General features: G+C 40.5%; 1 protein-coding gene across 1 annotated transcript in view; it reads left to right on the forward strand.

The window, feature by feature from the left end:
* arhgef33 (Rho guanine nucleotide exchange factor (GEF) 33) overlaps positions 1–25,264 on the forward strand; it is a 157,295-nt gene that overhangs the window by 44,827 nt on the left and 87,204 nt on the right. The window contains exons 5-7 of the mRNA XM_078557556.1: positions 9,723–9,859; positions 18,657–18,802; positions 21,442–21,702. Coding sequence (XP_078413682.1) covers positions 9,723–9,859; positions 18,657–18,802; positions 21,442–21,702 — 544 coding nt within the window. The remainder of the gene's footprint in view (positions 1–9,722; positions 9,860–18,656; positions 18,803–21,441; positions 21,703–25,264) is intronic.

Genomic DNA, 25,264 nt, shown 5'->3' on the forward strand with positions numbered 1-25,264 from the left:
TCCTTTCTCCTGAACAATGTCATCAAATACAGTGCCAGCTAATTGGATTTTGACACCTTCTTCTTGCCTTTGAACTGCCTGCTTATCTTGTTTATTTTGTTCTTCCCGATGGGCCTTTGATCTCATTATAACACAATTAGGAAACAATCCAAGATGTTCGTTCTGTAGCACTTCTATTGAAAACCCTTCTAAAGGCTGCTCAACTACCATAGGCATCACCCACATTTGCAATCCAGCTATTACCCAGAATAAATTAAACACCTGCAATGGGCAATTTTTCCATCACTCCAACTATAACTTCACCCATAGAACCATAGAAAAGTTACAGCACAGAAGGAGGCCATTCGGGCCATCTTGTCCATGCCAGCCCGAGGATACCCAGGTGTCCTTTCTAATCCCACCTTCCTGCACCCGGCCGATAGCCCTGCAGCTTACAGCACTTAAGCTGCAGATCCAGGTACTTTTAAAAAGAGTTTAGAGTTTCTGCCTCTACCACCAACTTGGGCAGCAAATTCCAGACACCCACTACCCTCTGCGTAAAAAAAGTTCTTCCTCATGTTCCCCCTACACCTTCTACCACTTATCTTGAATCTATGTCCCCTGGTTCTAGAATTCTCCACCAAAGGAAACAATTTTATCCTGTCCACTCTATCTATTCCCCTCATAATTTTGTACACCTCAATCAAGTCACCTCTCAGCCTTCTTTGTTCTAAGGAAAATAACCCCAACCTATCCAATCTCTCCTCGTAGCTACACTTTTCTAACCCTGGCAACATTCTTGTAAACCTCCTCTGCACTGTCTCCAGAGCTATTACATCCTTCCTGTAATGCGGTGACCAGAACTGCACACAATACTCCGGTTGTGGCCTCACCAGTGTTTTATACAATTCCCACATTATATCCTTACTTTTATATTCTATACCTCTGCCAATGAACGAGAGCATTCCATATGTCTTCTTTACAACCTTGTCTACTCGAACTGCTGCCTTCAGGGACCTCTGTACAAGATTTCTTACTTCATCTACCCCTCTTAGTATATTCCCATTTATTGTGTAATCCCTGTAACTGTTTGACCTCCCTAAATGTATGACCTCACACTTCTCTATGTTAAAATCCATCTGCCACTTTACTGCCCACTCCACCAACCCATCTATATCATTTTGGAGATTATGGCTATCCTCTACACTATCCACTACTCGGCCATCCTTTGTGTCATCTGCAAATTTCCCAATCGTGCCCCCCATGTTCACGTCCAAATCGTTAATATATAACACAAACAGCAAGGGTCCCAACACCAAGCCCTGTGGAACACCACTTGAGACAACTTTCCATTCGCAAGGGCATCCATCGACCATTACCCTTTGTTTCCTGTTACAAAGCCAACCTTTTATCCAGTTTGCTACATTACCCTGAATCCCATGGGCTTTTACTTTCCTGACCAATCTGTCATGTGGGACCTTGTCAAATGCCTTGCTAAAATCCATGTACACAATATCCACTGCACTACCTTTATCAACCCTTCTTGTCACTTCCTCAAAGAATTCAATCAAATTTGTGAGGCAAGACCTTCTTTTAACAAATCCATGCTGACCATCCCTGACTAGTCCATACCCTTCCACATGACAGTTAATCCTATCTCTCAGGATTGATTCTACTAATTTGCCCACTACTGATGTAAGATTAACTGGCCTATAATTGTTTGGCATTTCCTTTGATCCCTTTTTAAACAATGGAACTACGTTTGCATTTCTCCAGTCCTCCAATACCTCCCCTGTATCTAGTGAAGATTAGAAAATCATCCTCAGAGCATCTGCTATCTCCTCCCTGACTTCCGTCAGCAGCCTCAGAAACAATCCATCTGGCCCTGGTGACTTATCAACTTTCAAGGATTTCAACCCTTCGAGTACTTCCTCTCTCTTTACCCATCTTCCACTGGCTCTTTAAATTTATCTTCCACAATGGAATAGATTTAGCATCTCCATGAACTCCACTTATTATTACCTTCTCCTGCAGCACTTCCTCTGAACAACAAATATCACTATCCCACAATATTAAGGATTGACTAGTCCCTGTGTCTCTTAAAATTTTAACATCTTTACCTACTCCACCCTGTACACATGGAAAGACTTTCCCTTCACATACAAAGTCTTTAAACATTTCTGCAGCCTGCTCCCCTGAATTCTCTTGAGTAAACTGTGAACACATTCCCACTTCTTTATCTTTCTCTGATTCTCCCTGTTTCACCTGTACACAAACCACAAGTTTCTCCTGTGTCTGAACCTCAGAACCTTCAGTACTTTTAGTTCCAGAGCTTTCCTGTACCCCAATAATTCCTACAGATTTTCCCTGAGATCTCCAACACACTGACTTTGTGTGCCCCACTTCATTACAATGAAAACACCTCAATTTTCAAATCTCACCTCTACCTTCAGCACCTTCCTTTTTGTTCTGAGAAAAAACTTCCTGGGAACTTCCAGCCACTCCTTCTCTTCCCTTACCACCTGCCCTCATTTCACCTTCCCACTTTTTATCCTTTTCCAATTTGAAGGGGTGACGGAAAAAAGGTTTAGTTCTATGAACTAATTCATAATCATCAGCTATCTCTGCTGCTTGTCTTACAGAATCAATCCTCTGTTCCTCCACATGAGTTCTCACTACCAAAGGGATTGGATCTTTAAATACTTCCAAAAGAATGACTTCCCTAAGAGCTGCATAGGTTGTCTCTATTTTAACGCCCATATCCACTGGTCAAAATTACTTTGCTTTACTTTTTCAAACTCAATATAAGTTTGCGCGGGCTGTTTTCTCATATTCCTAAATTTCTGCCTGTATGCTTCAGGAACCAATTCATATGCACTCAAAATAGCTTTTCTCACCACATCATAATTCACCAACATTTCTTCTGAAAGCAAAGCATATACCTCAAGACCCCTACCTAACAACTTAGACTGAAATAATAATGTCCAGCTTTCCTGTGGCCATGTCATCTGTTTGGCTAGCTTCTCAAATGAAATAAAGAATGGTTCAATATCTGTTTCCTCAAACTTGAAGAGTTTATACAAATTTAAACATATCTCCCCTGGGTTCTACTCTAGAGACGAATCCTTCCTCACCTACTGACATCTCTTTTCCAATTGCCAACATTTGCGGTTGGAATTCTCTCTCTCTTTTTCTCTTTCATCCTTCTCTACCTTCACAATTTCTAATTCCCTTTTAAACTCCATTTCTCTGTCCTTTGCTTCAAATTCAAGCTTTTTTAGTTCCTTTGCTTGTTCAAATTCTAGCATCTTCATTTGTAACTGAAGTCTCACTACCTCCAGCTGTGACTCACTAGTGTCAGGCTTCACTTCCAACTGTAGATGCTGTACTCTACTTTTAACTATATCTGATTTCCTAGCTCCCACAGGTAACCCCAATTTTAACTTATCTGCAACTCTGTTAACTTACTTTTGGTTATTTTCTCCAACCCAATCAAAATTATCTCCTCTACTTCCAGCAATTGCCAAAGCCATCTTGCAGTCTCACCACTTCTAAAATACTGCACCAACTCCTGAATTCAAAGTGCCTTTCGTACTCATAAACTTAAGATTCACCAATTCCTAATCAGTCGAGGAATTAGAAATACAATTTATCCTGGACGAGCCCCCAGTTGTTATGATCGACACAGTTGGTAAAGTGGAGTTATTTAAAAATCCCAAAGGGAAACACTAAACAATTGTCATAACCTATAATTTTAAGTGTTATGTTTGAGATGCAACTCTAAATTCAGGAATCAGACCACCAGTTCTTGAGGTTTTACATTAAACTAACTGAAACATTTTATTAACTCACACAGGTTAAAAATATATATACAATGGCTACAAATTACTACTATCATACCTTTTAACAAATTCCCAAACTAATCTCCATTAAAGCAACAGCAACCCGTAGACTTAACCAGACACCGGGCAAAGCATTTTCACCTTACGAATTCAAAATGAGGTTCTTTTCACGGTGGAGCCATTTGGACCAGTTGGAGGCTTACAACTGCCTTTTGATCTTCACATTGCCTCTGCTCTGTATATCTGAAAACTGCTGAAGTTATACCTATACCACTGATTGAATTCAAATTCTCATTGTCTCACCAGCCTCTTTGAACTTCACCTTTTAACAATGAAACCCCTTTCATAGAACCAATTTTATTAGTAATATAAACATATTGCTTGGTATCTGTAAGATAGGCATCAAATTTTCACCCCACTTCTTGAATGTTCTATTCAAAAAATGCAAATACACTCTACCTTTCAATTTACATTTCAAACTAGTATATATCAAAGCACCCAGACTAGCTGGCTTTAATCCAATTAAGACACACCCACAAACTAAACCTCTATTTTAAAAGAAAAATATTTTCCAAAATATTATATACATTAATAGCTTCATGACAGCCATGATCTTACTGAATGGCAGAGCAGGCTCAAGGGGACTAGTGGCCTGCTCCTGCTCCTAATTCATATGTTAATCTGTATATTCTTTTGTATGAGCTGGGGATTGGTTGGGGGGATGAGCCAGGGGTGACGGGTGGAGGGCGGTGTGAGCTGGGGTTGGGGGGTGGGGTTGCGGTGAGCCAGTGGTGATAAGTGGGGTGGTGAGCCAGGGGTTGATGAGTTGATGAGTGGGAAGTGTGACTGAAGGGGGGGGGTGACGAGTGGGGGGAAGTGAGCTTGGGATGCGAGTTGGTGGGTTAACAGCAAAGGGGTTGAGCCAGGGATGAGAGTAGGCAGTTTAACAGCACCGGGGGTGACGCGAGTGTGAAGATACTCCTCCTGATTTAAAGAGCTGCTCCTATTGGGCCTTTGCCTGCAAGGAATAGCGGTAAATAAATCTGGGTAAAAAACTAGGTATGTACCAGGCAAACAGCCCAAGTTTACATGCTGACATGTGCCGTCTCAGTGCCGGGACCAGAAGATCTATGAGTATGCAGGCGACACCCAGCTCTACGTCACCTTCACACCTCTTGATCCCTCCCATGTCTCTAAACTGTCAGACTGCTTGTCCAACATCAAGTACTGGATGAGCAGAAATTTCCTCATGCTAAATATTTAGAAGACCAAAGCCATTGCCTCAAGGCCCCATCACAAGCTTTGTAGCCACCAACGCCATTCATCTTCCTGACAATTGTCTGATGCTGACCCAGACTATTCGCAACTTTGATGTTATATTTGACCCTGAGATGAGTTTCCTACCACACATCTGCATTAAGATTGCCTATTTCCACCTCTGTAATGTCACCTGACTCCACCTTGCCTCAGCTGAAACCCTTGTCCATTCATCCATGCTTTCATTACCTCTAGACTAGAATATTCCCAGTCAGCCTCCCCTGTTCTACCCTCCAAACTCGAGAGCATTTTCAAACCTGTTGCCCATGTCCTAACTCACATAAGTACCTCTCACCCATCTTCTCTGTGCTCTCTGACCTATTTTAAGCAATTCTCATCCTTGTTTTCAAATCCCTTCATGGCCTCGCCACTCCCTATCTTTGTGATCTCCTTCAGCCTTAAACCTGCCTGAGATCTCTGTGTTTCACCAATTCTGGCTCTTGAGCTTTCCTGATTTTGATCACTCCACCATTGGTGACCGTACCTTCCACTGCTAAGGCTCTGGAATACCCTCTCGACACCTCTCCACCTCTCTTTCCACCTTTAAGACATTACTTAAAACCTACCTCTTTGGTCAACTATCCTAATATCTCCTTCTGTGGCTCCTTACCAAATTTTGTTTGACAACACTTATAAAGTGCCTTGGGACATTTTATTAATTAAAAGCATTCTATAAATGTAAATTGTTTTTGTTAAAAGTTACTATTAAATTTGTTTTCATTACAATTTTAGTTCATTCCAGATCATAACTTACTGCTTAAAAGAATTTCTTCTTATCCCATCTGTTTCCCAACTGTTTTTCATGTTTTTTTCTTTGTCTAGATATTTAGTTATTTCATTTTTAATTAAAGACTCCACCTTTCCCCTACCACAGATTCCTCATATGGAATCCTTCTTCATCGTTAAGCTTTGCAAGTCTTCTCCTCAGACCTGTTCACATGGGAAAATAAATATGTTCTGTAATAGGAAATTTCCTAGACTTATAGTTAATTTATATGATTCAACAGATTAGAGGCATTCAGGAATGCCTGGAAAGGATCATTCAGTCTCAAGCCCATCAATGCTGACACCAAAGCTCTCAATGCTATGTTGTTGGATATTATAATCTAGTCTTTGAAAGTGAATATATTTTTCAGATAAAATTTGACACTGAGTCATATTAAGAGATATTAGGACAGGTGGATAAATATTTGGTCAAAGAGGTAGGTTTTAAAGATTGTCTTAATAGAAGACAGAAAGGTAGAGAGAGATGGAGAGGTTTAGGGAGGGATTCCTAGAGCTTAGGGCCGCCAATGCTGGATTGAAGGAGGTCAAGGATACAAAGGAGTGAGAACTGGAGGAATGCTGAATTCTTGGAGGATATTAGGACTGGGAAAGGTTACAGCAAGGCCATAAGTGGGTTTGAATACTAGGATGAGAATTTTAAATTTCAGGCATTGCTGAAACAGAAGCTAATAGCAATAAATAAAGCTTGCCTGCTCACTTTGCTAATAAGTGTTTTGTCTCTGTAGATCCTTTCACATTCTACAGCCCCTTTGTGACCTATCATATCACAATAGAATCCCTTGTTTCAACTTAAAATAAAGGAAACTCACTCACCTCACAATTCAGCAAGGCATCCAGTAACTTTCTGATCTCTACATATAGTTATGAATACAGTTGTTATACATTACGTAATCAGGATGTAGAAACAATCAAACATTTATTTTTCTATTGTTCACTTGGGAAAAGTTTTTGAAATAATCATTACGCAGACAGAATTACAAGGTTTGTTGATATAAGAACATAGGAAGGAAAATAGTAGGCTATTCAGCCCCTCAAGCCTGTTCCACATTCAATTAAATTAAGTATATTCCTGTTCCTTTGTTGTCTTGTAATGCTGGTGGCCCAAACAACTGAAGGTACAGCCCGCAATGGTTGAGTGATTAAAAACAAAGATGCACAGGAGGCTAGAATTGGAGAAGCGTAGATATATCTAAGTATTGTAGGGCTGGAAGAGATTACAGAGGTAGGGAGGGACAAGGAAGGCTATGGAGGGATTTGATAAGGATGGGAATTTTTAAACTGAGATGTTTCTAGACCGGAAGCAAGCATAGGGATGATGGGTGCAAGAGTCTTGGTGCAAGTTAGGATTAGGGCAATAGAGTTTTGGATGAGTTTAATGGAAGGTAGAAGCTGGAGGCCAGCTAGGAGAGCATAGGAATAGTCAAGTCTAGAGGTAACAAAGGCATGAATAAGGATTTCAGCAGCAGATGAGCTGAGGGAGGGTGGAGTTGGCCAATGTTACAGACATAGAAGTAGGCAATCTTGATGATGGAGTGGTTATATGGTCAGAAACTCAACTCAGGGTCAATGCCAAGGTTGCAGATGTTCTAGCTCAGCTTTAGACAATGACCAGCGAGAGGGATTGAATTGGTGGTTAGAAAACAGACTTTGTTTCGGAAAATAAAAGCAATGGCTTCGGTCTTCCGAATATTTAGTTAGAGAAAATTTCTGATCATCCAGGGCTGGATGCCAGACAAGCAGTTTGAAAAATCAAAGACAGTTACTCTTGCTTATATCTCATTGTTTTATTATTACATAATATGGCCTAATTGTAAATTTGCCCATAGGTTCAATCCTTGTTGAAAGTTATTGTCAAAAACATTCCAGTGCTGTTTGTTGACCGACAAAGCAAACACCTAATTTGTATTACAGAAATGTATGGTGAATGGAATCTGTGGCCAGAAATTTACGGTCCCCGCCCCACCCCGAATAATGGTTCCTCAAACATTCCAGACTATCTATTGATTTTTTACTGTATTTTTTAAACAATATACAATTTCTTCTATTTTTATTCTTTCTTAGTTCTCCATTTATTGCTAGACCATTCCCAAACAATGAGCAAACCACCTATGCCCATATCTCTGATAATGCTGTTTTTAAAGATAATGAAATGCCACAAACCTCTGCCAATTCCATACATAAGCCACTCCTCTGTAGCATTAGCCTGCTATTAACACTTCTAATGTTTCTCAATGTCCCTGCATGGTTAACTTAGGACTAGATTTTCACGGAGTTGAGCTGACTCTGGAGGCCTTTACCAATGGCAGGTGGGACCCCGATGCAGAAGTCTTGCCCCCATTTCTGGCAGATCCCATTTTTGCTGGCGGAGGAAGGGGCGGGATGTGAATCATACAGGTGGGAAACCTGAACCCGGCAGGGCCATTTGAAATTAGTGTTGAGTTTAACAAAACCCCATTTTCACTGTTCCAAGAGTTATGAAATGTGGGAGACACTAATTTATGGAAGAGGCATAAATGCTCTTCAGAGGTGGATGAGGTCTGTTTACATGTCATAATCTGAAGTTGTTTAAATCCCCAGCCCTTTAAAATGGGGAAAAAAAAACAGGATGTAGCTGTCAGTTAGAGTAAAAAAGTACACTGCTGGAGTACACTGATGGACAGGCCATTGGTGGAGCTTAAAAAAAAGTTATCATCTGTTCCTGCAGTTTCAATAGACATCAATGTTAACATTTCCCAAAGAGTGTTATTATAGCTGAACCCATTTTGAATGCTTGTCCCAGTTTCAAAAGCTCCAAACCCACTTATCTAAGCAGGGGGACTGAGTTCACATTTTGATTGACAGTTTAAGAAGCTATTATAGGATTATCTACCTTTGATGTAGTTACTGAATAAAAGTTTGTTTGCTTTAATAACAGAATGACCACCTGAGGGGATTTAAAATCTTTGAATATGTTTAATGAATGAGAGGGGTTTTTTCCTGTATCAAGTGTGATGGATTGTTAGAAGTTTTTTTCCATCTTCACATGGCTCCTTCGGCCTATAGTGGATACTGGGTGAGTGGCCATGGAGGGGACATGAGGAGGTATGGGAAGCATGGAGGTGGCATGGGGATATGAGGGGTATAGGAGTGGGTGGGGGTGAATGGTGAGGCCTAAGAGCCTAACACCCTTTATAAAACTGGGCTGAAGTCTCAGAGAACCGAGTCAAGCCTTCTAACCAAGCTGCCTTGGCGATCGCCCGCCTCAGAACTACCTGCAGGGTTGATAACGGGTCTGCTTAATTGAGAGGTTTCCTGCCTCCATGACGAAAATCCGGCCCTTAGTTTCCATTATCAGCATCATTTGCATTCTAATAAACTAACAAACTTGCATTTAAATAGTGCCTGTCGCAACTTTGAGTCCTAAAGCATATGAAGCACTTTTGAATTGTAATCACTGTTGTAATGTAGGAAAGTGCAACAGTTCATTTGTGCATAGCAAATGCATTAAGATAAATGACCTGTTAACCTTTTAGCGATGTCGGTTGACAGGTAAATGTTGGGCAGGACGCTGGGGGAACCTCCCCCCCACCCTGCTCTTCAAAATAATGCTATGAGTTCTCTTGCATCCAACTAATAGGGAAACCATGGGGCCATGGTTTAATGTCTCATCTCAAAGATGGCATCTCTAATAGTGTAGCACTCCCTCAGTAATGCACTGGAGTGCCAGGCTGAATTATGTGCTTCATAAGGAGTAGGACTTCTGACTCAATTTTTACTTGTAATGAGAAGTCAATTTATTTTTTAAAATTCATTTTACAGGAAGAACTTCAAGGAACAACCACTCAAATCAAAGAACTTAGTGAAAGACAGAAAGAAATGAGAGAGTTCATTGAAATACTCCAGCAGGACAATCAACACAGTCAGAAAAAAACAGGATCTACATCTGCACAAAAAGGGTATCACATTGTATAGGGATTGTGGCTCTAATTGTGTTAATCTAATCACATTTTTGGAAAACAGCATTTTGAGAAATAGAAAATGTTAATGAATTATTTTTTGAACAAGGTACAAATTTATGCTGTGGTTCAGGCAACTTTAGGAAGGGGGCAAGGTTGAGGTAGAGGCTTTGAAACTAAACCAGAAGGTTGCAAGCTCAAATCAAAGATTGTTTGGTTTTTCAGTTAAGCTTTTGTCAATTGGACAGCATTATTATTTCTTGCTAAGATAAAAGCAAAATACTGCAGATGCTGGAAATCTAGAACAAAAACAAAAATACCTGGAAAAACTCAGCAGGTCTGACAGCATCTGCGGAGAGGAATACAGTTAACGTTTCGAGTCTGAATGACTCTTCATCAGACTCTTTTGATGATAATAAAAATAGAAATAGAATAGAAAAAATAAACAGTGTTGCATTAAATATAACAGGATTGTTTTAGTAATTCCAAGTCTCCCATAGGTATGGTCAACAATTTTTATTACTCAGCACATGTAATTGATGCCAGCAATGGTCATACACCCTTCCTTTTCTACAAGACCCTCTTCAATTTCAGATGAAGATTACATTCACTTCAGACACCCACTCAAGCTTTCCTTCCATCCTTCACATTACTGTGACATATTCCCTTGTTGCAGACTTGCATCCACACTAACTTCTAATTTTCTCTCCCACTTCCAGTTCAAATGCCTTTCACTGTTCTTAAGTTACATACACCAAAACTTTAAAACTCTTGAACGAGAACTTGCACATCTAACAGTATTCAGGTTCCCTGAATAATGCATCCTCCCTTAATTTGAATTCCTGCTGAGACGCACGCTGCCTCCAGATTAGTGTTGATTAGCCCTGACCGGGATCCAAAGCTTGATTTACTTTTGATGCAATCATGGTCCATACCTTCCACACCATGAACATATAAAGCAATATATTATTAAAAATCCTGTGTATGATGCGCACTGTGTCATGAGTTTACACCGTAAAATGCTATCATATGCATTTCTAATGAGAAGTTCACTTAAAATGTAAACATTTAGCTGATATACAACCAGCCTGACAATTTGTGAATGTGGAACTGAGCCACAGACTATGCAAAATCTCCTGCAATGCCTATCGCTAGAGGAACCCTGCACTGTTGCAGAACTTGCCGAATTCAACAACAAGGCGCAAAAATGTGTCCAGTTCTGGCTGGGCCATGTATAGACTCTCCGTGGACACGATAAGAAGATTTAGCTGCAATACACTTATCTATAACTTTAAGATAAAAGCAAAATATTGCAGATGCTGGAAATCTGAAAGAAAAACAGAAAATCCTGGAAAAACTCAGCAGGTCTGGTAGCATCTGTGGAGAGAGAAACAGAGTTAACATTTTGAGTCCATATGACCCTTCTTCAGAGTGGAAGAGAAGTGGAAATGTGATGAAATTTATACTGTTTAAGGGGGGGTGGGGCAGGTGGAGCTGGATAGAAGGCCAGCGATAGTGGGGGACAAAGGAGGGATTGACAAAGATGTCATGAACTAAAGGACAAAGGAAGTGTTAATGGTAGTGGCTAGTGCTAAAAGAGGTGCTGATAGTGGCATAAAGGTAAGAAAGCAGAATGTGATAATGGCAGAACAAGGCAGAACATTGTGTGAAAGAACAACATGGAACAAGTAACAGATGACCCTGTAGGGGATGGGGTGGGGGGAGGGGGCAGTGGTGGGGGAAAAAAGGATAGAAAATAGGATAGAATGAGGTATAAAAATGGGGATAAAACCACAGATAAATGAATAAAAATGAAAATAAAGTGGATAAAAAATAAAAATGAATATAGAAAAAAGGGGATTAAAAAAGGGGGTGAGGATGGAGGAGAGAGCTCATGGTCTGAAATTGTTGAATTCAATGTTAAGTCCACAAGGCTATAGAGTGCCTAATCAGAGGATAAGGTGCTGTTCCTCCGGTTTGCATTGGGCTTCACTGGAACATTGCAGCAGGCCAAGGACAGACATGTGGACATGAGAGCAGGATGGTATGTTGGAATGGCAAGTGACTGGAAAGTCTGGGGCATGCTTGCGACAGACCGGAGGTGTTCCGCAAAGTGGTCACCCAATCTGCATTTGGTCTCCCTGATGTAGTGAAGACCATATTGGGACCAGCAGAAGCAGTAGACCAAATTGAAGGAGGTGCAAGTGAAGAGCTGCTTCACCTGAAAGGTGTGTTTGGGCCCTTGGACGATGAGGAGGGAGGAGGTAAAGGGGCAGGTGTTGCACCTTCTGCGATTGCATTGGAAGGTGCTGTGGGAAGGGGATGAGGTGTTGGGGGTGATGGAGGAGTGGACCAGGGTGTCCTGGAGGGAATGGTCCCTGCGGAATGCTGACAGGGAGAGTGAGGGGAAGATGTGTTTGGTGGTGGCATCATGCTGGAGTTGGCAGAAATGGCGGGGGATGATCCTTTGAATGCAAAGGCTGGTGGGGTAATAAGTGAGGACAAGGGGGACCCTATCATGTTTCTGGGAGGGAGGGGAAGGTGTGAGAGTAGAGGTGCAGGAGATGGGTCAGACACGGCTGAGGGCCCTGTCAATCACAGTGAGGGGAAACCTCGATTAAGGAAGAAGGAAGACGTCAGAAGTGCTGTTTTGGAAAGTGGCATCATTGGAACAGATGCAACGGAGGCGAAGAAACTGAGAGAATGGGCTGGAGTCCTGGTGTGAGGAGCCTATAACTTTACCTGTGATGCTGTGATGCAACTTTGTGATTATCTAATAGGAAATCCAATGTTTAATGACAACATTGGCTAATAATAATAATCTATCATGACAGTGAGTGGCATTGTATTGACCCAGATTTTCCTATCAAAATAACAGTGAGACCATTAGTGCTCACTGTTATTTATGCGCAAACAGTACAGCAACTTCAAGTGAGGGGCAGATGTGTGGTTAAGCACTTTAACCCAAAACCTGCTGTCTGAGTTGCAATACTGTGCCATTAACTTTGTTAAAACAGCATGTTGCTGTTATCTCACCACTGAAATACATCGAATGGCATGAAGTTGCTGTATTTGTGTGGTAGACACAAACTAAACTTGCCACAGAAATTCAAGTCTTTCCTATTCCAGCCTAATGACATGATCAGTTTTACTGCCAATCAATCTCTCTCATTGAAAATGAACTATTGCAAGTGTTAAGTCTCATTCCTTCAGGTTTTAATTGTAATTGAAGATTTTTAAAATAATTTTTTACTTTTCTTTTCTATTTCTCTCTCTCTCAACCCATTCTTTCTTTCCCTTTATTTATTTAACTGCACCTGATTGACATTGAATTCATCCATTCTAGTTTACATTACCTCAGCCCTCGTACTATTAATTTCACAATTCTTCAATCTGATTGATTATGAAGATACACAATGCTTTTCCTGTTCACTCAGGACCCAGATGCCATTTCCCTTGTTGCGACATTATCAACTTGCACCTTCAGCAATTTGCCATGCAAATAATGTTAGATGATCGCTACAGTGAAATTTGTCTCATTAGTTTTTCTCCACATAATACTTGAAATGCTTCCAGTAAGAAAAGATCATGTAGCATTTTTGCTTAGTAACTAAAATGTCTAAAGTTTCAAATAAGAAATTAAACTGAATAATCAATTAAATATATATTTCATGAGAACATGAATCTATTGAATTTGAATGCCCTTATTAAAACAATTACTTGAAAACTTCAGCCTCTCCCAGAGACTTGATATTTGTACCCAAAGGTATGACTACCAAATATGGACTGTGTAGTCTGAGCTATTGCAATGTGACCTAATTCCCATGATGCACCAGCAGCACTTATTAAACTGAAATACCAGAATATTTCTCTGCGGTTTTTACACTGTTGATTTTCAAAGTTAATTTAAAAAAGGTTAGCGAAATTCCAATACTTTATTCAAGTAAAGCTAAAATTGGGTGCTTTTACTGTAAATAAACTATCAGAGAGAAAGGGACAGAATGAGAGCAGCTCCAAGTAATTTCCTGGCTCAAGGCAAACATACAGATTTACACCTGAATCTGAGTTATTCCATCAAAATATGAAAACCACTTGAGGTTCCTCCACCGGATCGACATGATCAGGAACTGCAGCACAAGATACATCATTAGAAAGTGGCAGTTCTGGGTTAGGCAACTGTACAAAGACATCGGGCATGTTGTATTCTAGGTCAATTTGTCACCTCAGGGATTGATGGTTAAACGTTAATCACAGGTGGAATAGCTGGTTGTTGGAATGTCTTTCTATCACAAATACGTGATATGTCCACGTGTTTTTGAACAATTCTGTCTTCCACTTCCACCTGGAAGGTTAAGGGACCAGCCTCTGAGACAATAGTTCCAGGAACCCAACATGGTCCACTTCTGAAATTCCGTGTGAATACTGTGTCTCCTACAGTGTATGTGCGAACTTTGCAATGAATATTGTGATTCAATTTTTGATTATTCTGATTCCTGTCTAACTTCCCCTCTAAGCTTGAAAACACCAGACTTAATCATTTATCAATAATTCAGCCGGTGTTGAACCTGTAGTCAAATGAGGTGGGGAAGAAAGTGGGAAAGTTGAGTTTCTAGAGTACCTTCTGATAACCTCTTCATTCCAGATTTGAAAGTTTGCACAGCTCTCTCAGCTAAACCATTTGATGAGGGATGTCATGGGCTGTTTTAATGTGTCTGATTCTATTTAAATTCATTAATCTCTGAAATGCTGTACTGGTAAAGACTGTACCGTTACCAGAAATGATGATTTCGGTAGGCCACGAATGCTAAAACAGGAACGCAGCTTCTCAATAGTTGCACTCGATGTTGGTAGGCTGACTTCATATACATCCATCCATTTAGAATGTGCATCTACTATCAACAAAAACATGGTACCTAAGAATGGTCCTACATAATCAATATGTAGCTTAAGCCAGGGTCAACGAGGCCACTCCCACAGATGCAGTAGAGCTGAAACACACAATATCTGTTGTTGCTGACAATGGAGACAGTGCTTGACCATGCTTTCAATGTCACTGTCAATGCCTGGCCACCAGACATAGCTTCGCGTAAGCATTTTCATCTTTGATATGTCTGGATATGCACTGTGAAGCTCTGTCAAAAGTGGTTCTCTTTCTTGCAAAGGGATGACAACTCTTGATCCCTGCAACAAAATTCCATCTTGATAACTTAACTCTGCTTTTCTGGCATGGAATGGTCTCATCTCTTCAGATACAGATGAATTTGACCACCTTTGCAAAACAAGATCTCTGACTTTCGACAAAACTGGATCACTGTTCGTCCAATTTCTAATTTGCTATGCACACACAAGCGAAGAATCCAAGAAATTCCGTACTAGCACAACTTTTTGTGGCATTGGAGCATGTACAATGCTATCTGGTAACGGGAGACGACTAAGTGCGTCCACATTTGCAATATGTCAGACAGGACGGTACATAAAAGTATACTCATACACAGATAATATCAGAGCTCAATGTTGTATTCTTGCTGATGCTACTGGTGGAATGGCCTCATCCTCACTGAATAAACCCATTAATGGTTTATGGCCCAGCACAATGGTGAAATGTCATCCATGCAGGTACTGGTGGAATTTCTTCACTCTGAATACCACTGATATACCTTTCTTTTCTAGCTGGGAATAACCTTTCTCGGCTGTGGAGAGGGTTCTCGAGACATAGCCAATGGGCCTTTCTGATCCATTTTCCATTCTATGTGATAACACAGCTCCTACACCATAAGGAGAAGCATCACATGTTAATACCAATTATTTTGGTGGGTTGTAGTGTACCAATAAACATGACGAATGCAACAGTTCCTTTACTTTCACAAGGGCTTCTTCCTGTTGTGAATTCCATGACCAACGGTGATCCTTTATTAACAAGCGTAATGGTGCCAACACAGTTAATAAGTTAGGCAAGAAGCGGCTATAGTAATTGATCATATCCAGGATAGATTTAAGTTCAGTTAGATTGGACGGTGAGGGCACATCTTTTATTGCCCGAACCTTCTCTTCTACTGGATGCAAACCAATGGCGTCCACCCTGTGAACCAGATAAGTAACTTCTGGCACTTGGAATGTATATTTTTCTTCCTTTAATTGTATGCCAGCTTCCATGAATCTTCTTAGCACCTCCTCCAGGTTGGACAAGTGTTCGGTCTTGGTTGACCCTGTGATCAGAACATCATCTAGGTCTACTACCACTTGGGGAAGTCCATACAAAAGACTGTCTATTGTTCTTTGGAAGATTGCACAAGATACACCAAAGGGTAGGCGAGTGTACTGATAAAGACCCTTGTGTATGTTGATAGTTATGTATCATCTAGATGTGCTATCCAGTTCTAACTGTTGGTAAGCATGGCACATATCCAATTTTGTATAGGATTTGCCTCCAGCTAGCTTTGCATTTTAGTCATCTATCCTTGGAGTGGGGTGCTTATCTAGTTTGGCTGCCTTGTTTATGGTCAATTTATAGTCCCCACAAATGTGTATAGTTTGGTCAGGTTTAACCACTGGAACTATGGGTGCTGCCCATTCCGAGAATTGGACAGGTTGGATGATGCCAAGCTTTTCTAACCAGCACAGTACTGCATCCACCTTCTCCTTCAATGCATAATGCACAGGTCTGGCTTTAAAGAAACGTAGTGTCGCCTGAGGATCCACATATATTTTTGCTTGCAAGCCTTTTAACTTCCCTAATTCATCCTGAAATACACTGTCATACTTCCTTAGCAGTTCATGAACTCCTCCTGTTTTCAGATGAAATATTTCAGACCAGTCAAGCTTGATTTTCTGTAACCCGTCTCGGCCCACAAGACTAGGTCCTTGTCCTGTCACTAATATCACTGGAAGCTGAGTTGTCTGTTGCCTATAAGACACTGGTACTGTGGTGATGCCCTTTACCTGTATAGATTTGCCAATGTTTGCCTTCAATTTAGCAGTTGTCTGCTCCAGATTCAGTGGCTGGGTACCTTCATTTAGGTATTTAAATGTGTGCTGTGTGGTTTAAGCTCCCATATCTACCTCTGTTACAAGTGGCTTCCCATTAACTTGAATTGTGACAGTTTTTCGGTTTTTACAGCGGTGACGTTATACAGGGAATAGATGTCAGTATCGACAGCTTCAGGTTCTGCTGTATTTTTCAATTCAATCATGTTGGTTTTCTGCTTAATGGGCTGTTTTGACTTTGTCCTGCATTGCTTTATTACATGATCTCTCTTATGACAGTAATGGCATTCTGCTTCCTTGAATCTGCAGGTGTCCGATCTGTGGTCACCCCCTCTTCTATAACAAATTAACCTTGGAGCAGCTGCTGAAGTGTTTCTACTAGGCCTTTTCGTGTTTCTAACAGCAGACCTTGCCTCTCGCTTCAATGCTGTGTCCCTGATTTTCAAGCCACACCTGGCGGTAGTTTCCTACCCCACGTGAAGAACAGTGCCATGTTGTCTGTTTGCAAAGCCTGCAAGTCTCTTGCAGCACTTTCCATGGCGAGGGATATTTCCAGGCTGCGCTTCAAATTGATGTTGACCTCTGTGAGTAAACGACGCTGAATGGTGTCGTCCTGAACTCCACAAACTAATTGGTCCCACAGCAAATCATTTACGGTGTCCCCAAAGTCGCAGTGTACTGTCACCTGCTTCAGCTTCACTACATAGGTTACGATGGACTTTCCCGAGGCCCTAACTCTGGAATTAAACTTAAACTGCTGCATTATCTCGGATGGCTTCAGCTGGAAATGCATTTTCAAAAGATTCACTAACTCATTAAAGGATTTAGAATTGGGCTTGTTCAATCAGGATTCTCGTCAGGAACCTCCATCCCCCCGAGATTGCCTGTGCTTAGTGCTTATTGGTTGGAGCCTCCACAAACATCACATGATTCCTGATAGCTAGCAAGAGAGGCTATACCTTCAGTTACTACACAGGGGTTGTACTTTTTCAATTGTGTTGATTAAAGCAACCCATGTGTTTACTTGCTTAAAAACTTACATCTCTAACTTTTGCCAGTTCTGACAAAAGGTCATCGATCTACAATGTTAACTCTATTTCTCTCCACAGATGCTGCAGATCTGCAACAGAGTTTTTATTTTAGATTTCCAATACATGCAGTATTTTGTTTTTCTGCAATTTGTTTATTTACTCTTCTGGAGAGGGAGATAAAAAGTGAGATAAAGAGAGCAAATTCTTTGTATTTGTTTCCTTTTTATCTTCTACCCTGCTGCCTAGCCTTGGGAGCACCATGCTTCAGTGCTGCCAAACTCCATGGCCTTCCCATCCCCTGTGCTGCTAGGTTCTTTGGCCTCCCAGATTCTCTGGACCATCTCCCTTTCAGTACCTCTAAACAGTAGGACCCCAGTGCTGAAAAGTCCCACCATCTGCATCATGATTCTTCCAAGCAACATGAGAACTCCAGCCAATGCTACAAAAACTTAACACATCCCTCCCCCTATGCTACTAAACCCAGTGACTTCCCTCTTCCCCAGTGCTACAAAGCAAAAATGGATCTACTTGGAATGTGGTGCACATTGCCTATCACCTTACTTTCTATCCCAGGCTTTAAATAAAAAACAGGATAAAATTATTACACAGAAAATCAATAGCTGCAACCATGGCCAAGTTGATCACTGGGTATGCATTTTTTTTGTATTCATATAGGTTGGTTGACATTTTCAAATTGCCTTTTATTATTTCACACTATAATGATGTAGAATGATTGTAAAATGTGCGATCTTCAGGAATTGATGTTCATAATTTTCTTTTAGCAGTAAAATACGGAATTGGGAAGGTGAAAAAACGGGAGAGAAATATCCAATAGACCAAGCTTTATACTGTAAAACGTATGTGAATTATGAACCCAGACTGAATAAACGCTACTCTGTGAGCCTTCCCCATACTACATTCCAGAAAGGTAGGATGACTTCAAATTCTTTATGAGTAAAGTAGGATTTGTATTATACTTTTTTGTCTTTGCTGTTTTCCTCCACTTCATAGAATCATGGACTCTTATTGCAACTCTTTTTGACAGACGCTCAGACTGTCTTCTGCCTCCGAAGCAGTGCTCTGTCCAAGCTAATAGGTTGACTCCAATTCCATGCATTCTCATTTTTGTTAACAGTCTTTTTAATATAGGCAACTGGAAACCTACTATAAGACAAACCAAAAGAAATGGAATTAATCTACGATTTTGGGAACAGATGCTTGATCCAGGATTTTGTTATTCATTCATGGGATCTGGGTGTTACTGGTGAGGCCAGCATTATTGCCCATCTCTATCTGCCCTTGACAAGATGGTGATGAGCTGCCATCTTGAACCACTGTGGTCCATATGGTGTAGATACAGCTACAGTGCTGTTAGGTAGAGGAGTTCCAGGATTTTGGCTCAGCAACAATGAAGTGATATATTTTAAAGTCAGGGTGATGTGTGACTTAGAGGGGAGCTTGCAGGTGGTGGTTGATAATATTCACAGCAGTGATCAAAATACTTTTTTCAAAGGTTTTTTGGAGAGAAAAACTGCTTAGCTTAATTTTTGAGAGGCTTTTGGATTTTGAGAGCTCCTTTTTCATTTTCACTGAGGAGTTTAGGATAGCATTCTTCCTTAGTTCCTTGATATTTTCTCTCAAATTTGGATTCTAAATATAATTCCTAATTTATAATAATAAACTAATATCATATTTATCTCAAATTCCAACTGTTTGATGCAATGAAACAGAAATCAGACAGATATAAGAAGTGGGTTATGTAACTTAGTAGCAGACCAAATGAATTTCTGTGTGGTTGATCATGGTAATATGCACCAATTCTCTGGGAACACCAGTGTGGCTAATGCAGCTTTATATCACTCATGAATAATTGAATCAAGCAATGGCATTCAATGGGAAGCTACAGAATGTGGAATTTGGGAAATAGAATATGCAATCAGAAAAATTACAAACATAGCTGGTATGAATGAAGTCAATCACAATTGGTATTGTGCAAACCACTATATAAATATATCACAACATAAGCAGATGTACAGTAATTCTTCCAAGGGGAACTTGTCCCACGTTTGAGTTCCTTTACCGGCTCCCTGATTGCAGTGTGCATTTACATGCTGTAAAATTTATAGTATCGGCTTTAGAGACGTGTTTAAAATTGTGAAGGGTTTTGATAGAGTAAAGGAGAATCTGTTTTCAGTGGCAGAAGGGTTTGTCATCAGAAGACACACATTTAATGTAGTTAGGAAAACAACGAGTGATGGCATGTGAGTTATGATCTGTAAGGTCAGTGGAAGCAGAACAATTACTCACGATAGGATACTTGACCAATATTCGAAAAGAAAAAATTGCAGGGCTATTGCCTCCTTCTGGGCTATGAGGCTTTAATCTATGAGGCTCCTTTTTTATCTGAAATGTATCAACCTCTTTCTTCAGCACTTTTGTAGTATGCCATCAATCTCTGTTGGGGAAACTGAATGTTTGACTTCCTGGTCATTATATTGATTTGTAACCTATGGGCGTTGATTGGATCATCTTAGTCCATACTCATCGACTTTTTTCTCCCTCTGTCAGAAAATACTTAGCAGCATTCCCTCAGTTTTCACTTTATGCATTCTCCAACTGACTTGGCTACATTTGACAGATATGGTATGTCATGTAACCAATTACCATCATTCCACACTATTGGCACACTAGATACCTGCATATGCCAAAATTTGATTACTGAAGGGAATGGGTTAATAAATTATTTTTGCCTCACCACCTCCCTCCCCAACTCTTCCACCCGCCATTTCCCTACCTACCTTGCTGCCTCTCTCTCCGCTTATTCCACTCACTACCTTCCTCCTTGACCCTCCTGTTCCTCCCTCTCGCCGCTCCTTTCTGAGCCCTCATTCACAGCTTGGTTTGTGAGGTACAGAACTGTTTTGTGAGTTGAGAAGCAATCAGGGGTGGTGTGAAGGGAATGTCTGCGAGTCAGTATTTGTGTTTGAATGTTAGCCTGCAAAGTATTTTTTTGTGCAATATAGTTTTATTAAGTTAACTATCGAAGCTTCTGAGCTTCCTTGCAGTGCAATGGATGTAATTGCAAAATATATTTGGACTGGGGAAAAAAAACTAACTTCCGGGTAGTAACTTATGCTCTGCTCCTTGACCTCCAATCACAGGTTCCCTATCTCCCGCCCTTCCTGTTCCTCTAATCATAGATTCTGTCTCTGGAGGAGCAGCAACAGCAGGATGGAGGGAACTTGTGATTGGAGGAGCTGGAGCAGCGAGCATGAGTGACAGAATTCTATGATTGAAGGAGCAGCTCCTCACAGATCCTGCCTATCCCACACTTGCTGCTGCTCCAATCAAACTCTGCATTTTGTACAGGGGTGGTGGGGGGTGACCTTTGTTGAATTTTTTGCCCTCCCATGCTTTGAGATTTTGCAGGCTTATTCTAAAGTCTTCAGGGTGAATTAACCTGCTGCCTCCATGTATTTTAAACCCTGGTTCACAGAATATAGATGACAACTTTCTGAAGCTATGCCAACCCATTCTGATAGTTTAGTGCATCTGTTTGTATTCTAGCTGTGCAGAAAGCAGACATGGAAGGAGGTCAAATCTCACCTGGCAATGGTCACCCAAGACAAAAATTGATGTCACCAATGGTGCGAAATGATCAAGAGTTTCAGCAACATGTTGACACAGAACCAACGGTGAAATATTCAGCCAGTTGCAAAGAATTGAACCAAAGCAGATTGGCTTCCCAAGAAAATGGATTGGAAACCAACCATGTCACAAGTCAGTTAGACAGCAAGAACGTTCAACATTTGAAAGAAAAATACCAAGGTAGTATATTACTGTTTGAAGTAATAACAAAGCTTTTTTATAAATGTTGTATTGGAAGTGAACACACCATGCTCTGTGTTCATGTGTACACTGTTGATTCATGATTCATTTTTGAAGTCTCCTCAGAGTTAGAAAAAATTGAATTGGCTAAATTTCTTCCTCTGCCTCCTGAACATTGAAATTCTTTGTTGCGTATGGTTCCATCTCCACTATTGTGGTGGCTATGAATGTATTCATAGGTCAACCTTTATGGTCACAACAAGCTATTTCATCATTGATGGGGCAGGTGGAGCCTGCAGAGCCCAATCTTGTCCAAAACTAAAGTCCAGACATTCATAGTTCCAACAAACAGGGGCTGGAGGACAGCAATCAGGGACTTAACCCTGGTCAATTTTCCTCACTTAGCCTAGTGATGCTGAGGCCAACTGTTGTTCCCAATAAGGTGGCTCCTGGACAGTCAGCTCCTTAGGGAGTTGTTCACTGTACATGTCTATTCGTGGTTGTCTGCTGATATCTGTTGCTCTATCTCCCCCTAAATCCTCTCCTCTACTGCTTAAGTTCCCCTGATTCGAACAGTGGGTATATTTTGCCCAAGCCTTAAGTTAACAATTATTTCAAATGGACTCTGTCTTTTAGTTCAAATCCCAGCCCCTGACCTTACCTTGTGAGCTCTGGTAAAGATTGAAAAAATTTGATCTACATCCATCAAACTTGTCTTCAAATTCTTGGACATTTTTCATCATCAAGAAGGCATTTTTGTTCTGCACTGGCTGTAGCTGGTCTCTGATTTGCTGCTGTTATGCGATATTTAAAGCAACTTTGATCAGTTTACAGCTCTTCCCACACCACTGTTGTGACCGACAGTCTTTAATCCTCTGCTGAGCCTGTGATTGGCCACTGGTTGTACAGTTTTTTCAGCTTTGGTCTGTTCTTGGCCAGAAAATCTCCCCCCTCCCATTCACATGTACATTTTGGCTGCTGCTCTGGGCCTGAATCCATCAGTCTATTTCCACATTTTAAAAAAATCTCTTTTCTCCTTACCACTCCTAGACCCCTCTCTTCTATCATGTTTCCTTTTACTCTCTTCTCTCAGATATTCTGTCCTCAATTTCTTACACAAACCCTTCAGTACTTCTCAACCATCTTATGATAGGGCTGTGGATGGCGCTTTAAACTAATGATGGGGTGGGGGTGGGGAGACGGTTTAGAAATCTAAAACGAAGTGTTGAGGCAATAGAAGAGTTAGTGATGTGGGTAAAGGAAAGGAGAGTGGGATGGGAAGGGACAGAGAGTCTAATGGTAGTAGTGCATCAGTGAGTGAGGTCCATGCATGGAATAGCAGTATAAGAATAAAATGAAAGGCTCTTTATCAGAATGCACAAAGCATGTGCAATAAAATAGATAAATTAGTGGCACTAATAGAGATAAATGGTTTTGATCTAATCACCATTACAGAGACATGGTTACAAGGTGACCAGGTATGGGAAATAAATATTCCAGGGTACACAACATCAAAAAGACAGGCAGAATAGAAAACGAGGAGTAGCCCTGATAGTAAAGGATGACATAAAGACATTAGTGACAGAGAATCTTCACTCAGAAGATCGAGAAGTAGAATCAGTATCGGTGAAGATTAGGAATAGCAAGAATCAGACAATACTGGTGAGTAGGTTATAGGCCCCCGAACAGTAGTTATATCATTGGACAGAGCATTGAACAAGAAATTATTGGAGCATGTAACAAAGCATGTAATAATGTGGGTGACTTTAATCCATATGGACTGGACCAATCAAGTTGGTAAAGGTAGTCTGGAAGATGAATTTGTAGAATGTTTTCATGATAATTTCCTTGAGCAATATTTTGTGGAACCAACTAAGAATAAGGCTATTTTAAATCTAGTATTATGCAATAAAGCAAGGTTAATTAAGAATCTCATTGTAAAAGATCTGCTGGGAGATTGTGATCACATTGAATTCCATATTGAGAGCAACAGATTCAAGTCCCAAACAAGAATCTTAAGTTTAAACAAAGCCAATTACATAGGTATAAGGGGAGAGCTGGCTAAGATTGATTGGGTAAATAGACTAAAAGTTTTGGTAGTAAGTAAACATTGGGAAACATCAGAAAAAAAAATTCAAAAGGTTCAACAATATATTCCATTGAGAAACAAAAACTCAGCAAGGAAGATCCATCCATGGCTTATTAAGGATAATATTAGATTAAAAGAAGAAGTTTATAATCTTTCAAAGAAGCATAGTAAATCTAAGGGTTGGGAGTGTTTTAGAAACCAGCAAGGGGCCACCAAAAAGTTTATAGAAGGGGAAGGGGAAATCATAGAATATGAGGGGAACCAAGTCAGGAATATGAAAAACAGACTATAAGAGCTTTTACAAGTATATAAAAAGGAAGAGAGTAGCTAAAATTAAACACTGGCCCCTTAGAAGCAGAGGCAGGAGAAATTATCATGGGGAATGAGGAAATGGCGGAGACATCGAACAAGTACTTTGTGTTTGCCTCCACAGTAGAAGACTGAAGTTACATATCAGAAATAGAAGGTAACCAGGGGCTAAAAAGAATGAAGAAATTATGTTAATTAATATCAGCAGAGCAAAATATATTGGAGAAGCTCGAGGGACTAAAATCTGACAAATCCCCAGGACCTGATGGCCTTCACCCTAAAGTTCTAAAAGAGATAGCTGAAGAGATAGTGGATGCACTGGTTATGATTTTCCAAAATTCCCTAGATTCTGGAATGATCCCAGCAGATTGGAAGTTAGCAAATGTAGCAGCTCTTTCAAGAAAGGAGGGAGAGATAAAACAGGGAACTACAGGCCAGTTAGTCTGACATCAGTCACTGGGAAAGTGCTGGAATTTATCATCAAGGAAGTTTAATGATGCATTTAGAAAATCATAGTAAGATCAGACAAAGTCAACATGGTTTATAGAAGGGAATCACTTTTTACAAATTTATTAGAGTATTTTGAAGATGTAGCTAGTAAGGTAGATAAAGGGGAACCAGTTGACGTAGTAATCTTGAATTTCCAAATGGCATTCGATAAGATGGCACACAAAAAGTAAGGGCTCATGAAGTTGGGAGTAATATATTGGCATAGATAGAGGATTAATTAATGGACAGGAAGCAGAGAGTAGGATCAATGGGGCATTTTCAAGTTGGCAGGCTGTGATTAATGGAGTGCTGCAAGAATCAGTGCTGATGACTCAACAATTTGCGGAGGTTGTAAAAACAATAATAGGGTAATTATATTAGGTGATTTCAACTTTCCCGATATTAATTGGAATAGACATACTGTTAAGGGCTTGGATGGAGTGGATTTCTTGAAATGTGTACAGGAGAACTTTTTAGGTCAATATGTAGAGGGTCCAACAAGGGAAGCGCAGTGCTGGACCTAATTCTGGGGAATGAAGCCGGACAGGTGGCTGAGGTGGTGGCGGGCGAGCATTTTAGTGATAGCGACCACAACCTGGTACAGTTTAAGTTTCTTATGGACAAAGAAATAGACAAGTTGCAAAAAATGTTTTGGATTGGGGGAGAGTGGATTTT

The sequence above is a fragment of the Cetorhinus maximus genome, chromosome 14 (assembly GCF_964194155.1).
Source record: "Cetorhinus maximus chromosome 14, sCetMax3.hap1.1, whole genome shotgun sequence".
Lineage (NCBI taxonomy): Eukaryota > Metazoa > Chordata > Chondrichthyes > Lamniformes > Cetorhinidae > Cetorhinus > Cetorhinus maximus.